General features: G+C 40.7%; 1 protein-coding gene across 1 annotated transcript in view; it reads left to right on the forward strand.

Annotated features, from left to right (window-relative positions):
• The window catches only part of LAMC3 (laminin subunit gamma 3), a 75,483-nt gene that overhangs the window by 29,938 nt on the left and 27,157 nt on the right, over positions 1–18,388 (forward strand). Inside the window, exons 5-11 of the mRNA XM_074293891.1 lie at positions 6,207–6,395; positions 6,846–6,963; positions 9,122–9,220; positions 10,230–10,366; positions 13,740–13,856; positions 14,075–14,267; positions 15,427–15,548. Coding sequence (XP_074149992.1) covers positions 6,207–6,395; positions 6,846–6,963; positions 9,122–9,220; positions 10,230–10,366; positions 13,740–13,856; positions 14,075–14,267; positions 15,427–15,548 — 975 coding nt within the window. The remainder of the gene's footprint in view (positions 1–6,206; positions 6,396–6,845; positions 6,964–9,121; positions 9,221–10,229; positions 10,367–13,739; positions 13,857–14,074; positions 14,268–15,426; positions 15,549–18,388) is intronic.

Genomic DNA, 18,388 nt, shown 5'->3' on the forward strand with positions numbered 1-18,388 from the left:
AGCCCTTCATAATCGAGCTCCTGCCCCCTTTCCAGTCTTCTTACACTGTACTTTTTCTTTCCCCCACATATACTCTCCACTCCAATCACATTGACTCTCTTGCTGCTCCACACAAACAAGACTATCTCTTGTCTCCTGGCATTTTCTTTGACTGTCCCGCATGCCTGGAATGCTCTCTCTCATCCATGTATCCTGGCTTCTTAGCTTCCTTCAAGTCCCCCCAAATCCCATCTTCTACAGGAAGTCTTTCACAACCACTCTTAATTCCAGGCCTTCTTTCTCTTATTTCCTATTTATCCTGAATATATTTGTTGGCTTGTTGTCTTCCCCATTAGATTGTAAGCTCTTGAGAGCAGGAACTGTCCTTATATTCTTTTTGTCTCTCCAGTGCCTGGCAGTGTCTGTTGCTTGGTAGGCATTTATTTATTGACTGACTGGCCTGGGAAAGACATTTTAGAGAGAACACAGATACCCATCAGTTGGACAATTATTTAACAAGCTGTGCTACATTAATAGTGATGAGATATTACCGTGCTGTAAGAAGGGATGATAGAAAAACTATGACAATATAGATATATAGATAGCATGCACATATACATACAGACATATATACACACATATTTGTGTGTATATATGTATATTATATCACACATATTATACACGTGCACACACACATACAGACATAAATAGATACAAAGTATAACAAAGAATGACTGGAGGCACCATGCTGGCCCTGGAGTCAGAAAGACCCATCTTCCCAATTTCAAATCTGGCCTCAGACCTTTACCAGCTGTGTGACTCTGAGCAAGTCACTGTTTGCTTCAGTTTCCCCATCTGTAAAATGAGCTGAAGAAAGAAATGGCAGTATCTTCGCCAAGAAAACTTCAAACGGGGGATCCCAAAGAGGAAGACATGACTGAACAGCAGCACAATGAAGAGAACCAGGAAAACAATATGTGGGGCAGCTAGATGGCTCAGTGGATAGAGCACTGGTCCTGAAGTCAAGAGGACCTGAGTTCAAATCTGGTCTCAGACACAATATTTCCTAGCTGTGTGACCCTGGGCAAGTCACTGAATTTGGATTGCCTCAGCAAAAACCAATATGTACAATGACTACAACAATTTAAATGAAAAGAACAACAAAACAACCAAAAATGAATGCAGAAAAACTATAATGATAATCTTGCTCCCAAAGAAGATGAAGCCCTTTCACCCTTCCCTGTAGCCTATGGGTGTGGAACTCTACTTATAATGTTGGAGATTTTTTTAATATAAATTGGTTAGTTTTGCTGAACTATGAGTGTGGAATTCTGCATATAATGTCAGATTTTTAAAATCTATTGTTAGTTTTGCTAAATTGTATTTTGTTCCCCTTTTTTATTCATTGTTAAAAGAGCTAGTTCTCTTCAGGATGGGGGCAGGGTAAAATAAAAGATAATTGACTAAAATCATTTTTAAAAAGAAAAAAGCATTAATAAGCCAGAAAGCATCCAAAATGGAGTTATAAAGATGTTGAAAGATTTAGAGATCATCCCCCATGAGGATCAAATGAAAGGACTTGGAATATTTCTCCTCTTGAAGAGAAAACTTAGGAGAGAGACAATTGCCATTTTCAAGCATTTGAAGGGCAGAAAAAGGATGGGCTTGTTCTGTTTGGCCTCAGAGGGGGAAATTTAGAGCAATGGGAAGAAGCTGCCAGAAGCCAGATTCAGCCCTAAAAATCAGGACTGATCCAACAAAGAAGCTGCCTTTTGAGGTGGCGACCTCTTCCATTTTAAGTTTCCAATCTAAGGCTGGATGACCTTACTAGGCTGTCATGCCCCAGAAGTGATGCTTGGCCAAGTCCTAGTTTGTCCTAGCTGGCCTCCAAGTCTGTGAAATGTGTCAGTGATTGGCTTCATTGGGGGGAAGGAGGCAAGACAGAAGTTAGGGAGAGGCTTTGTAGTTCCTTATGTGGATTTAACCATTCAAGTCCCAGCTGGTAATTAAACGCGGGCTTTGCTGGGCAGAAGGATTAAGCCTCCCCACTCAATCTTTCCCAATAGGCCTGTGGCCACGCTTTGATGTCCACCCGTTACCCCCTCATTTCTGAGTCTGGGCCTGCTGTGGTTTTCCCAGTGTAACCTCAGAAACACAAAGGAAGCAAGGATGGCTCACTCTCCCGGAGAGCCTGGGCCGGCAGGGGAAAAGGACTGGCCAATCAGCAGCCACATCATCCCCTGCCTGCCCTAAGCATAGCGTGCAATCCCCGCTGCCACCATCCTCCCACCATCCTCCCACCTCCCTCTTTGGGCTCTGCCCTTTTCCTCTAGCCAGACAACCATCAGTTTGTATTTAAGTCTATCCTGCTCATTGCCAGCTGTTGTTGGGCTGTGGATGCTGAGCTGAAAAGCTCCTTAGGACTCCCGAGCCAGACTGTCTCTGCGGACTTGGCCTGCAACGGACTCTGGTTCTGGGAGAAGGATGGAGAACACTGTGTTCCCCAGGAAAGGGTGAGCTTTACTGATACACCCCTGCAGAATCCAGGCCTTGCCCTAATGCGCTCCTGCTGGCTCAGTTGTGGGGCCTCTTTAAGGGAGTGTTTCCACCTTTCTCCTGTATAGTTCTTCTCTGAATCTTGTGCTACAACTGGGTCATTGCCAGGTGGACAAGCTCCTCCGATGACCATCTTCGCAAGTCCTGTTGATTTTGTGGCCCCACACATCTCATGTCCAGCCCTCACCTAGGGCTTCACGACCTCTCATTCGGACTACTGGAATCGCCTCCTAACTAGTTTCCTTGTTTCCATTTGCTTGTGTCTCAAGTATACCTTTTCCACAGTTGCCAAAATCATCTTCCTAATGCAAAGGCTTGACTATGTCCTCCCCCCATAGTACCTTCCTATTGTCTATACCCAATTCTTCCTCAATCCAGTAGAATGTCAACTCTCTGAAGGTAGGCACTGTGCTCCAAAGACCACAGATCTAAACCTAGAAAGAATTTCAGAATACATCCAATCCAATCATTTCATTTTATAAGTGAGAAAAAGTGAGATAAAGTGATTTGTCCAAAGTAATAGAGGAAGTGTCAGAGTCGATTGTTTATAACTCCATTGTCAAGCATGATACCTGTTGTATAGTAGACATTTCATGAGTGTTTGCTGAACTGATTCCAGACAAGATATCATGGAATCCTTCATGGACCACAATCTCTAAAGAAACAAAACTTCAGATGACCCAGAAGACAGTTACCATCAAATAGGGTATCAATCGTTACCCAATGGTGCTTGATCAGAAGTATCATAAAAGATCACATTCAGAAGATGTCATTGGGAAAGGAGACGGGCTGATCATGCAACAAGAACACAGAATGATCTCCTCAGAAGGATGCATGGGAAGACATGGACAAAAGTTAAATAGCACAGGGCTGGATGGGATAGGATCTATACCACAGCAGACAGTAAGCTTACTAAGGAATTGATAGAGCCATTGAAATCAAATCACTAATGAGTATTTAAGTACTTACTTGGTGCCTGGCAGTATACCTTGCACTGGATATACAAAATAGCCCCCACTTCCAAGGGGCTTTTATTCCAATAGAGGAAGATAACACATAAAAAGCTGAAAGGTAGGAGGAAGAAAAAGAAGGTCCCATAAAGGGGGCATGGTGGAGAAGGAAATATGAAAAATCAGAAATGGAGCCCGGAGAGGAATGAACATGACTGCCTAGGGTCTTTCCTTTAAATGGAAGAGAAGATTTGACCAATCAGAGAAAGGAGCTGCAGGGTGGAGGGATCTTCCAGCCTGAGAAGACTCCTGGAGCCTGACTGTCAAAAGTATATTACAGGATGAGAAGGCTACAATGAATTGGAGGGAGGGGGTGTCTAGAGAGCAGGTCCAGAGAGGAATAAAAGATTGAAATATTGTCGTCTGACTAGTGCAAAGGTCAAACCTAGCCTCAGATACTTACTCCCTATGTGACTGGGGGCAAGCCACTTAACTTCTAGGTTAAGTGATCTGTAAAAATAGTCGTAATAATAGCACCTACTTCACAGGGTTGTTAGGAGGATCAAAAGGGATAATGTATGTAAATTGTTCTGCAAACCTTAAACTTCCATATAAACGTGAGTTATTATTATTATTATCAAAGAAGAAAGAAAAGGAGGAGGCAAACCTGAAACATGATCAGAATTTTGAAGCCCAACCATCCTCCTCCTGGTCCTTGGGTTCCCTGCTAGCAAGACAAAATGACATAAAATCTCAAGAGTAAGTCACAATGGCGTCAACCTGCCTTTCTAAAGTTATTTTATTTATTTTAAATATATGGAATCATACACCTCTTCATACATTTTAATATCCAGCCAAACTGGCCTACTAACTAATCTGCTCCCAGAGCTCTGCACACCGTCTCCCAGCCCTGTACATTTGTTTAGGCTGCCTGACATGCCTGGAATGTGCTCCTTGTCTTGACTGAAAAATCCTTCTTTCCTTTTGAGTCACTCAAATGTCTCCCCTCCTCCCCACCCCATCCTCTCCCACTCATGAATTCTGCCTCCTTCCCCCATTCTCCAGGTAGTAGAATTCTCTCCTCAGATTTTTCTAGGTATTTTGACCAAATTCCTTCTTTATCTGTTCCACCCTACCTTGTCGGATGTAGATATAATAGCTCCCCCAAATATCCCCCTAATGTGCAGGGGATCCTCTGTTCCCTGGCCGCTTTCTAGAAGTCAAGAATATAAAATACCTTGTGAGCAAAAACACAGCCAATCAATTGGTTACCTAGTTCAATAATTGTTTACTACAAAGTAAAGAAATTTTGTAGGTTAAGAAAATAGGAAAGAACCATACAGAAATGCCCAGGTTTGTTTTATGGCATCTCTGCAAAGGATTTTACTCCTAGGACCATAGAATGTTAGAATCATAATGGACTTGTGCCGAGATCAGTCTAATAGCCTTTTGCCTACCATTTTACAGATGAGAAAACTAACACTTAGAGAGATTATGTGACTTGCTTAAAGCTGTATACACAGTGGGGTCTTCAAATGCTGATTCCAGGACCACACAATGATTCATTTATTCCATAAATAGTTATTGGGCACTTATCATGTTCGAAGCACCATAGGTGATAGGAAGATGATTAATATCAGATTTCTGCCGTTAAAAAGTGTATAATAATTTGAATTAATCACTGCTCTGTGCCTTGGTATTCCTATGTATGAAATGGGAATAGATACACAACTTGGAGTAACTAAGTCTAAGTGAGATAGAGCCCACAAGGCATTAGGGAGAGAATGAAATGATAGATACAGACATTTTAACACTGTTGGGGACCTTAGAGACCATCTGGTTCTGTTGCTACATTTAACAGATAAGGAAATAATCCTGGAGAGGCCAAGATCACCTAGAGCAGGGTGGGTACTAGAGTCCAGGTATCTTGATGTCCAGTTCATCTTTCTATCATATCGTGCTGCTCCTCCCCATGAAAAGTCTCAGGCTCTCCCTACAGGAGGCCTGGCTTCCTTCCCCCTATCCCCCCATCTAATATCTATCCCCTTTCAAATTCTTAAACAATCTTCTCAAGAGACAGCACGCCATAGGAAAGAGTGCTGCCCTTATTGAGAGGAAGTCCTGGACTCAAGTCTTGCCTTCAACATTTATTATGGCCAATATGGACAATGGTCAATGGACAATGAGAATAAAGGTAATGCAAACCCAAAATAAAATATTTTGGAAAGAGGTTGGTAAAGTCATTTAAACTATTTGGTAATATTTGGGAATGAATATTATGTAAAAACAAAAATATATCAATGTAAAAATATACCAATGTATCAATATATATCAATGTAAAAATATATCAATGAAATTTTTTAGGAAAAGATTTTTTAAAATAAACTCTAAGCCTCAGTTTCCTCATCTGTGAAATGGAATAATATTAATAATACTTGCCTGATGAGATTGTTGAGAGGCCTGATCATGGAGACTCAAACATGAGTGAATGAACAACAACAAAATATAATATTATTATATTTTAGATAGCAATAATGTAATAGTATTATTATATAGCTTATAATCATATTATATATTATCAAATTAAATATGTTATATTTGATTATATTATACTATTGAATATTTTATATAATATCCCTATATTATATATCATGTTACACAGAGACAGAGAGAAACAGAGACAGACAGAGAGAGATGAATAATATTGTTGTTTGTCCACAGCCTGCAATTGCAGTGGCCTCTCTGAAGAATGTTTTTATGATTGGGAGCTGTATCGGAGCACTGGTCATGGGGGTCACTGCCGGAACTGTCGGGACCACACTGCTGGACCCCACTGTGAGCATTGCCAAGAGAACTTCTATCGCTGGGATCAGCAGCAGCCGTGCCAGCCCTGTGATTGCCACCCAGCTGGTACGTAGAAACAGTTGGAGTGAGGTGGTAAGAGGACAAGGAGGAGATAATGCAACTTGTGCTATCTCCTCCCCAGCTGGGAGAAGAGGGCTTGAGAGGCTCCAATTAGTCTAGAATATGTTGAGTTTTAAGGGGTGTGAGGTTCCTCCAGCTCAGCTCAGGCCATGTTTATAGTGTCCTAGTTGGATGCTTAGTTAGAGCCAGAAAGAATGTTTAAGAGCATCAAGTCAAACTGTAGGATTTTCCCAAGTAAGGAAACTGAGGCTCAAAAAATAAAGTGACTTCCCTGAAGCTATGTAGGCACTAAGTAGCAGAATCAAGATTTGGACCCAGATTTCCTAACTCCAAATTCCACATTTTCCACCACCTCCCATCCCTCTGGTCTCCTAGCCGTCCTGTCCCCCACCCCCAATCCCGACTTCATGATGCTCTCTCCTCATTCTGTTCCAGGATCTCTTAGCTTACAGTGTGACAACTCAGGCACCTGTGAGTGTAAACCCAGTGTGACTGGTTGGAAGTGTGATCGATGCCTGACAGGGTTCCATTCTCTTAGTGAAGGTGGATGCAGGTAAGCAGGGACAAGGGCTTGGGAACTTGTGTTGTTCAATCATTTTTCAGCTGTGTCCTATCCTTCATGATACCGTTTGGGTTTTGGTGGAGATTTTTGGCAAAGATACTGGAGTGGCTTGCCATTTCTTTCTCCAGTTCATTTTACAGATGAGGAAACTGAGGCAGATAGGATAAAGTAGCTTAACCAGGGTTACATCTAGTAATACCTGAGGTCAGATTTGAACTAGGTTTTCCTGACTCTGGGCCCAAAACTCTATCCAATGTACCTCCTAGTGGCCCCATGTACTTTAATTGGTATACATAAGTATACACTTATGTGCATATGCCTTCATCTTTTTATATCATCTTTATGTGTATATGCATGTTTCTAAATGGGTTCAAATGATATGAATGAATGTGTATACATATATGTAAATAAACATTAGTGGGGAGATGTGTCTATGAGAAGCATACTATATAGGTATGAATAAATGTGCATATTTTAAGATCTTTTATGTATTTTTTCAGTGAGCATCATAATGTTGATTTGGATGGGAGATGGGGGTGTTCAGACTTGAGATAATATTAGTGTATGGAACATAGAATTATATTTACCCACATGGAAACTTCCCCCTTTGATGCAGTCCACACCTCATTTGCAATTTGGCATAGTAGAAAGTTGCCACAAATAATAGGAATTGGGAGGAATTGTCTATTTGATAGTTTGTAAAAGTCTGTATTTTAGTTGTGTCTGAGGCCAAATTTGAACTCACATCCTCCTGACTTCAGGGCTGGTGCTCTATCTACCATATCAACTAGCTGCCCCAATGCCATTTTATTTTTTAAAAATTAGAGTTGCCAGAGAGATGCAAAGAGATACATTGATAAAACAAAAGCCCTTGCACTTCTCCATTTTAGAAACTAGCAGCATGAGCTCCTTGAGATTAAGAATTGTTTCCTTCTTTGTCCTTTTATTCCCAGGACCTCAAAAAGTGCCTGATATACATTAGGTACTTAATAAATACTTGTTGATGGATTAATTGACAAACACAAGTAGCTCTAATATATGATATAATGTGATACATGCACTGGAGAGTTGAATACAATACTATGAAGTTAAGAGAGGATGGGCAATAGATAAGTTATTGTAGCAGTTGAGGAAATGTTTCCTACAAGAGGTAACATATGAATTGAGCTTTAAAGCAAACATTGGGATTCAACAGACTAGGATGAAGAAGGGGAGGACACTAGGAAAAGTGAATAGAGCAGACAAAAATGTGTTTGTTGATATATGTGGGTCTGTGTTTACATGGGAACATGCTCTACAATCAAAAAAAAAAAAAAAAACAACCCACAGATTTAAGAGATAAAAGGGACCTCAGAATCTAATCCCCTCATTTTACAAAGAAATTGAGTCTCAGAGAATGTAAATTACTAATCCAAGATCATAGAGATAGTAAATATTAGATGTTATACTTGAATGCACATCCAGGATTGTTGTTTTAATGATTTTTTTTTAAACAGAAATCTGTTTTCTGTCCCATTCCACTAAACAAAAAGAAAAAGAAAAACAAAATCCTTATAATAAATATGGATAGTCAAGCAAAACAAAACAAATTCCTTCATCAACCATATCCAAAAAAAATCTCATTCTACAGATTATATCCATCACCTCTATGTCATAGATAATATGTTTCATCATCTATCCTCTGGAAACACAGATGGTCATTGCATTCATAAGAATTCTTTTTTATTTTTATTTTTATTCATCATAATTCTTAAGACTTTTCTAGTTGTTTCTTTTTAGTGTTGCTATTATCATGTAAATTGTTTTCCTGATTCTGCTCATTTCATTCTTCAGTTTATTTAAATCTCCAAAAATGCTCAGTTGTGAACAACAAAAAAGCCAGTCCCTAACTAGCCCATCTCCACTCCTCCTATCCTGTTGGGTCTGATCTTGTATGCTTCTACCTGTAACTGAGTGGCCAACTGGCCAATAATGCTTCTCTATAGAAGAGATGGGAATGGGAAGTACAAGGGAAGAAACATTTATGATCTAAGACTCCGATCCTGAAACAGTCTGCCTCCTGATGCTCACAGAGACAAGAGGGAAAGATTTGTTTAAATCTGCTGTAAAGGTGCTCACAGAAGCTTTGCTCTTTCCACTTTCTTGACAGAGCCTGTGCCTGCAATGCTGCCGGCAGCTTAGGACCTTGTGATTCCAGAAACGGAAGATGCCCCTGCAAGGACAAGGTGGAAGGTTACTTATGTGATAGGTGAGGGAGCTGCAATCAATATAAGCCCATCAGTAATACCCATGTCCTCTCACTTCTAGATTCAATTAGAATCAATTAGAGAGGCCCAAGATCCTCTCACTTCTAGATTCAATTAGAAACTCCTGTTGGGCATTTAGAGCTCTTCACACCCTGTCCCCACTCTTTTCCGACCTTTCTGTACTTAACTTACTTCCTCTTCAATCTAGCCATGCTTACCTACAAGTTGCTCTGTAACCATGATCCTAAATCTCCAGCCTCCATATCTTTGCACTGGCTCTCCTCCATGCACAGATATACTTCTTTTCACCTGGACCTCTCAGAATCTCTGAGTTCCTTCAAGTCTAAGCTGAAATACCATCTTCTACATGAAGCTTTCCCTGATCCCCATCTTGTAACCTATTCTTAGGACCCTCTATCCCATAAATATTTTGTATATTTCATGGATATACTTTTTTATTAGTTTGCAAAATGAGATTTAATTAAATATTTGCATGGCCAGCATGACAAAAGTATGCCAAAGAACCTAACTTGAGACCAGACTGGACATCTTAGGAGGGGAAAAATCAATACAATTAGAGAAGGAGAATTGTGTATAAAAACAGAATGTCCATATATTCATACAATAAATTATTTTTTTAATCCACCTACTTGCAGATTATACACACACACACACACACACACACACACACACACACACACTTGTCAAGCATACATGGGCACACACTATGCATGTACTACATGAATACATGTTGTCTCTTCTATTAGAATACAGGATTCTTAAAGACAAGAATTGTTTCATTTTTATGTTTATATACCAACCCTTAGGTTGATGATATGCGCCCGGCACATAGTAAGTGTTTTGATAATGCTTATTGATTGGTTGATGGTTCTAGGGAAATAGAAGAGATGAAATGAGAAGGGGTGAAACTAGCAGCTGCTGGACAGTTTTTCTCTTCCCTCCCACATCCAGTTAATCATTACCTGCTTGTTGTATCCTGCCTGTGTTTAGATGCCAACCTGGGACATTTAACCTGCAGCCCCATAATCCTTCTGGTTGCACCAGCTGCTTCTGTTACGGCCACTCCATGGTGTGTGCAGCTTCCCCCCATTATGGTATTCGCTATATCATCTCTGACTTCCGCCAGGGTAAGAGGTTCCCTTCCATATGTGACAGATTTCCCCCAGTTTTCCATGTCTTTCTAGGCTCTGCTAGTCCTGAGATGGGGAAATTGATTGTGTAAATATAGTGGTATGCCCATATTCAGATTTATGTGCTCATGTCTACTAGATAATGGTAATTATCTAGTAATGATAATTCCTGTGTAGAAAAAAATCATTAAAGTGTACAAAATATTTTCCTTACCATAGCTTTGCAAGCTATATATTTTTAAATTAATTTTATAATTATAAAATTATAAAAAAAAATTTTGACAATACATATGCATGAGTAATTTTTTTATAACATTATCCCTTGTATTCATTTTTCCAAATTTTCCCCTTCTTCCCTCTACTCCCTTCCCTAGATGACAGGCAATCCCACACATATTACATATGTTACAGTATAACCTAGATACAATACATGTGTGTAAATCCCATTTTCTTGTGCAAGCTATATTGTATCAGCATGATCATTCCCAGTTTACAAATGAGAAAACTGAGTCTAAGTAAGTTGTACTCAAGCCTGACTCTAAGTTTGGGGTGCTTTCCCTAGCTGCCTGGGTGCAGAAACTCCCAACCTATTCCCTAGATGTTTAACTTACACATTTCCCTGCCTCTGGATGCTGGATGGACATACTGATCTTAATTTTTAAAAATGCTAAGGCAAAAGATTGTTGGATCACAAACCTGTATCTAGAAAGGGTGTAAGAGGCCATCTTGTTCAACTCTCTTAATTTTCAAATGAGAAAATTTGAGTGAAGTGAGGTTAATTGACTAACCCAGAGTTCCATAGGCATCAGAAACAGGATTTGAAACCAGCTCCTCTAACTTAGGAAAATGAGAAATAATTAGGCTGGTACAAAAAAAGGGTGTTGTATTTGGTGTCAAGGGATGTGGGTTCAAATCCTGTCTCTGATGCTCACTGCCTAGGTGAGTAAATGTGTGAGCATTTAACTGCCCTCCACCCCAGTTTTTTCATTTGAAAAATGATAGAATGAATAATTTGCCTTGGGGCAGCTAGGTGGCGCAGTGGATAGAGCACCAGCCCTGAATTCAGGAGGACCCCAGTTCAAATCTGGTCTCAGACACTTAACACTACCTAGCTGTGTGACCCTGGGCAAGTCCCTTAACCCCAGCCTCAGGGAAAAAAAAAAAAAAAAGAATAATCTGCCTTGGGGGTGGGGGGGTAGGTACCTGACAGAGAATCGTAGTTTTAGATTGTCAGCTTAGAATTGTCATACTAATGTGAAAATATGGTTAGTATGATTGTACATTTATAACCTATATCAGATTAATTGCCATCTTGGGGGAGGAAAAAATAGAAATTAAAATATAAAAGTAAATGTTGAAAACTAATAAATATATTTAATAATAATAATAAAAGATTGTCATAGATTTCAAGCTGCAGCTGTGAGATTCCCTATGGGTTACTGAGCTTCCTCAAGTTAATCAGGTGGGGAGAGATGTGAGGTTCAGCTCCATGAGTTACTCAATGTTCTGAGTCCTACTTTGAAGCCGTCCCTCTCTCTGTGAGCCATCCCTTAGTTTCAATATTTGCCTGCCATCCTCTCTCTTCCTACCCCACTCTTCCCCAAGCCTCTGTCTTCATGACCCTCGGTCTAACCTCAACCAACCAAGAACTGTTTCCCTCCAGGCAAGAGTCAACTCTCCACTGGGACTCTCATCTGAATCCCACTCCCTCCCTCTTGACCGTTACATCCTTTTGAGATTTTCATGAAGCACTCTGAAGTCGGAGCTGAGAGCTTCCAAATGTGGGGAAAGGCTGCTCTCTGCTGGACATTTTGAGCAGCAGTTCAGTGTCTGGCATCTTGGCTCCCTTCAAAGTTCAGCTCTGATGATCAAGCCTTCTAACGTAGGCAGCCTTTCCTGAAGCCCGGTGGCCACCACTGCCCTACCTCCAATTTACTTTGTCCTGAGTCAAGTCTCTGGAACTAGAAATTGCAGGAGCAGATGTTGATCTGCATTGGTGGGGAACCATGGGCAGGGTCCTTTATTGCTCCGAGAATCAGTTGTACTGCCTACTTTATATAGCTTTTGTAATGAAATCTCTTTGTAAACTACTGTGGGCAGCTAGATGGTATGATGCTAGGTGTGAGTCAGGAAGACCTGAGTTCAAATCCTCCATTTATCAGCTATGTGACCCTAAGCAAATTATTTAATTTCTTCTTGACTCAGTTTTCTTTAAAATGGAGATCATAATCCCAAATGTGGTTGTGGAGATAAAATGAGATAATATTAGTAAAGCACTTTGTAAACCTTAAAACACTAATACAAATATTATTGTTATTATTAAATTGTCAAAAGCTATGTGTATGGGGGGGGGCGGTAAGGTAGCACACTGGATAGAGACTTGGGTCCAGAGTTAGGAGGATCCAAACTCAAACCCAGCCTCAGACACTTACTAGCTATGTGATCCTGAGCAAATAATCCTGACTGCCTCGGGCCTCTCCCCCATCTCCCCCCCAAAAAAGCTACATGTATGAAAGATTAGTGCAGTGATTCCAGTACCTGTCCATTCAGCTCTGCACATGAGAGGTGTTTATTGAAAATGAGTGAATGAATGAACAAAGAATAACTATGATTTGAGCACAGAAGAAAACAGATACAGGATGTATACAGTCCAAAGAGATTCATGGAGCATTCATGCTCATTCTTCTCTCTCTGCCAGTTTCTAGGGAGTTGTCTCCATTGTTAGAAATAAAACCATTGTCTTCTATTGATTCAATGTGTTCCAATTAACTGCTGTAGGTCTGCCTGGGGGTGATACACATTTAGGCATGGGAAGCCAGTCCCAGCTCCCCACACAGAGACTGTGTCTGTGCTATTCCTGGAACTAAAGGGAGGGCGTGGGTCCCTGGAGACAAGCCAGACTCCATGCCCTTTGATGGGTTGTAGGATGAGGGCTCTACATACAGTAGGAATTTAATACGTATTCAATTTACTATAATATTTAGAGCTGGAAAGGAAGTTCATCTAGTACAATCTCATCGTTTCACAGATAAGGAAACTGAAATCTGGAGAGGATAAGTGATTTGTCCAATGTCACACAGATAGAAAGCTACAGAGGGTTTAAACCCAATACTAAATCTTGTGATCTATTTACACTTGGCTAGATCTAGTACATCTAGCTGAAAGGTACCTTAAAGGCCATCAAGCCCAATTCTCTCATTTTACAGAAAGGAAAACTGAGGCACAGAGGGAGCAAGTGACCTGCCCAAATCATTCAGCTAGTGTTTAAGTAGCATTTGAGTTTGTCTTTCTCTAGTGGCCTCTAACATCATCCATGCTTCCCTGACAGTCTCCCACAGCTTCTTTCTTTCCTTGTGTGCTTTCTGTAAAGGAGCTGAGGGCTGGCAAATCAGAAGTCCAGGGGGCAGAGAAAAGCCTGCACATTGGAGCCAGCGTGGAATTTTCCTGGAGCCAAAGGGAGAGGAGCTGTGGAACTTTGTTGCACCAGGTATTCCATAGACTATCAGTAGAGATAGCCCCATGGTTTGTTGCCAAGACTTTCTTTTGATATTCCCTTTTCAGGAATTCCCACCAAACTAGGAATCTCAAAGTATCTCTTTATCATCCCTCTAACTTCCCAAATAACCCAGAGCAGGAACAACAGGTTTTGGGATCATTTAGCCATTCATTCCTGCTAGCCTTTTCTTTCTTCCCCCTCTTCCTTAGAGAAATTCCTGGGAGACCAGCACTTCAGCTATGGGCAGCCCCTCTCTCTGACCTTCCGGGTCCCACCTGGGGCTTCTCTCCTCCCCGTCCGCCTGAAGTTGGAAGGGGCAGGACTAACCCTGTTTCTGAAACCCTCCAGCCCAACAAGCTCCCAACAGCCTGGACAGCCTGAGGAATACCTACTGGTGTTCAGGTAAGTAAGGATGATGAATGACATACCAAGCACCTGGTCTGGGAGGGTGGGCCCCAGTGGACAGAGCCAAGACCAATGGTCCAGAATTACAAAGAGGAACATTTTATTTCCATTCCAGGAAAATCTTCCTAAAACTGTCCAAAAATGGAATGACTAGAATATTTCTTAAGTTGATGAGTTCCTCTTCCTTGAAGGTCTTTGAGCAGGGACTAGACAATCAACTATAATCAATCAAAATGTATATATTAAGGGATTACTGTGTTCCAGGCATGGTCAAGTAAGTCAGTATGACAAACATTTATTAAGCACCGATTAGGTGCTAAACACCAGGGATACTCTAATGGTGATTTCCAGCAAAGAACTACCAAAGAAGATATACTTGGACTTTCTTTCTGGGATCTTGCTGTTTATAAAGAAATAAATAGGGGGTGACCCTCCTACCTTCTTCAAAAATATCAATGTGTTTTCTTATCCCCTATCTGATCAAAGCCAATTTGGGGCAATATTGATAAAAACATATGATAATAATAATAATAATAATATCTAAAATTTACATAATGCTTTAAGATTTGCAAAATATTTTACATGTTTCATTTTGTACTCCATGAGAGAGATATGTTGTTTTCATTCCCATTTTACAGATAAGAAAACTGAGGCCAAGAAAGATTAAGTTCCTTGCCCAGGGTCACAGAGGTAGTCAATAGGATAATATTGTCCAAAACTGGATTTGAACTCAGGTCTTTCTGAAGTCAAATCCTATGCTCTACATTAGAGAATTGAATCAAGAGACCTTTGTTTGAATGCCATCTCTGCCATAAACTCCTCTGTGACCACAGTTTCTTCTTCTGTAAAACAGGAGGGTTAAAAGTTTCATTCCAATTCTGTTATCTCAAAATAGCCTAATCGAATCTAGTTTAGTCTAATCTGAAAGACAGTGGGATCCCAGTGCCATATCCTTATAGCCTATCAGAAAGTTCTCAATAATTGGTGGTCTTTCCAGTTCCCCAGAAATCTCTTATCTCAGTGGGAACAAGCAAGCAACTCAGTCTGTTCTCTGCTCTGGCCCACCCAGACAGGGGCAAAGGCCCCACGCATTTCAGATCCATGAAATGAAGCAGAGTGCCATTCCTCCCTTTATTTGTTCCATTCACCCTGACAGTTTGCAGGAGACCTCAGAGGACACAAATCTCCCGCTCCCTGCCTTTCACTTCCAGAGGCTCTTGGCCAACCTGACAGGACTCCAGATTGAAATCACATGTTCTGGAGACAGGCACCCCACAGGTGAGGAACAGGAGGGAAAACGTGGGGTCTAAGGAAGGGAAGCTGAATGGTGCTTAAACTGCTCTGTACCCAAAAAAACTCTCCACAACAGATTTATGGATTAACTTTGGCATCCAGACCTAGAAAGGTCTTTGGGAATTCCTCTGGCCCATCCCCTTGTGTCCAGACTCACCCTAAACAGATAAATCTAATTTTTAAGTTTTTCAAACAAGGAAATTCCACAGGGCTTTAAAAAACTATCAGACATATTTACATATTTTCCCACAACCAAATTTAGTCATACATCAATTTCTTGTCAACACAATTAGCTCTTTTTTCCCCTACAGTGGGCTTTACCTTCTAACTTAGTCCTTCCTTTATTTTTAACATCTCTCCACTTCAGCATTCCTGATGCCCCATAGTCTTTATACCCAAGGCTACAATTCTTTATTTTTTTCCTTGTTCCTCTCTTTTAAACAACTCCTTAGAAGCATTTCCTTCATAGTCAGATATTATCTCATTCTTTCTTTCTTAACTTTATAATCTTTCCAAGTCTTTTGCTCCAACCAAACTCTTTGTTCCCTAAGTAAGCTCTATACTATATTGCCTCTAAGTCTTTTTACAGATGAGGAAACTGAAGTCAAAAAAGGTTAAGTTCTTTACCCAGGATCACCGGGATAGCCAATACGATAATATTGTCCAAAACAAGATTAAGCCTTTGTCCATCCATCCATCCATCTATCCACAAGCATTTTAAGTGCCTATTAGTTATAATTAATTAACTAATTTTAAAATTGCTAGGTATAGAAAGAAAGTCAAGTACAGTTCCATCCTAAAGGAATTTCATTCTAGTAGGGAATATCATATGATACTGAATTGGTGGAAGGGAATCTTAGAGAGATGGGCTTTAGCAATGGAAAAGGTCTTTCTGCATAAGGTGACCTTTGCGCTAAAACTTCAAGAAAGCTAGGATTGTAGGCAGAGAGGTGAAAAGGAAGAGGCTTCCCATAGGATAAGATTCTTCCCTGCCACCCCTTCCTTACCTTTTGAATTTTTGCAACACTTTAAATGAGTCAATTACCACCTTCTCCATAAAGTCTTCCCTGATAGACTTAATGCATTCATTTTGTAATATGTCTTATAGTGTGTTTTTGCTTCTAATTCCCCTATTCCTTGAGGAGAATGTTCATATTTAATCTAATTTGCTAGCTTCTTTTATTGTTGTTCAACTGTGTCTAACTCCTCATGATGCCATTTGGGGTTTTCTTGGCAAAAATATTGGAGTGATTTGCCATTTCCTTCAACAATTCATTTTACAGATGAGGAAACTGAGGCAAACAGAGTTAAGTGACTTACCCAGGGTCACACAGCTGGTAAGTGTCTGAGGCTAGATTTGAACATATGAAGATGAGTTTTCCTGATTTCAAGTCCAATGCTCTGTCCACTGCCCCATTTAGCTACCCCCTCCTGGGGTCTAGCAGGAACCTTACAGATATGGCAGGGAAGAAGGAAAGGAAAAAGGGAGGGCGGGAGGGAGGAAGATAAGGAAGGCAGGGAAAAGAGGAAGGAAAGTATCATCACAGAATAATGGCCAAACAGCCAGCTTTAAAACCACAATAGCTTCCAGTCTTCAGAGTTCTAGTCTTAGCTAAGAGCTAGCCACTTAGCTTCTTAGTGCTCTAGGAAATTCTCAAAGACTATCCATTTAGAGAAGGTGCTGACCTGCCTTGATAAGAGGAATTTCTTCCCCCAGGAATCCCCTGATTCTAGGGAACTCTCAAGCCTGGCCCCTATCTGTTGAATAAATGCTGCCTCTGGAGACTATGGTGGCAATCAATATCTCTTCCTCATTGCAACCTGACCCCTATAATCTCTCTTGAGCAGGTCCTCTCTGTCCTACATAAGACATTTCTATCTGCTTTTAGCAGTTCCCTTTGCTATTCTGCCTGGTGTGCCAAATTCTTCTCTATTAAAGATGATTCTCATGTTAAAAAACATCCACTGAGCAAGAAGATTCTTCTAGCAGCAGAGGAAAATGGAAATATGGGCAAGGCTCTCTCTATTAGGTTTAAGATTGAAACCAGCTAGATAACTAGGACACAAGTGATAAATTCCTGGAGAAAATTGAGTACATTTCTATTGCAGGAAGATACAAATGGAAAAATCTTGCAAATGTCCACAATCACCTTCACAAAGGGAACATACATTGTCAACATGAAGAGACATGTGGGGAGAGGATAGGAAGGGGATGGGGGAGGAGGGAAGGACCCTCAAGGTTTCTTGAAGGAGGGGCCTAAAGGAACAAGAGAAGGAAGCTTGCTTTATGGCAAGGATAAAAGGCCGAAGGGAGATTCTAAGAGAGTAAAGCCCCCTTTCTACAAAGAACCACCCCCTACCTCCACTCTCTAACCCAGAGTGGGGCTACCTAGAAGGAAAGTGTTCTCAGATAGGAGGCAGCTGATCCAGTGGATGTATTTGGTGTCAGAGAATCTGAGTTCAAATTCTGGCTCTGCTACTTACAACCTGTGTCAGCTTAGATAAATCATTTCCTCTGTGTGAACCATAGTTTCCCCATTTGCAAAACGAAGGAAAATGGACTATTCAGAGATATCAAATACAAGGCAAAGACACATGCAGCCTACACCACTTCCAAGAGCTGTGAAAACTAGATTAAAATGTTATTGGGAAATGCTTACCAAAGTTATAAAGCCTAGATAATAACTGATATGTGGTTTTCTAAGTCAGTGTGCACCCCCTATGTCTATTTGAGTTTGACACCACTGGCCTGGATGACCTCCGCAGTCTCTTCTGCTTCTAAATCTGTGGTCTGTGATTCTTTGAGGATTAACTGTCTGTCGTCT

Source organism: Sminthopsis crassicaudata, chromosome 2 (assembly GCF_048593235.1).
Source record: "Sminthopsis crassicaudata isolate SCR6 chromosome 2, ASM4859323v1, whole genome shotgun sequence".
NCBI classification, from domain to species: Eukaryota; Metazoa; Chordata; class Mammalia; order Dasyuromorphia; family Dasyuridae; genus Sminthopsis; species Sminthopsis crassicaudata.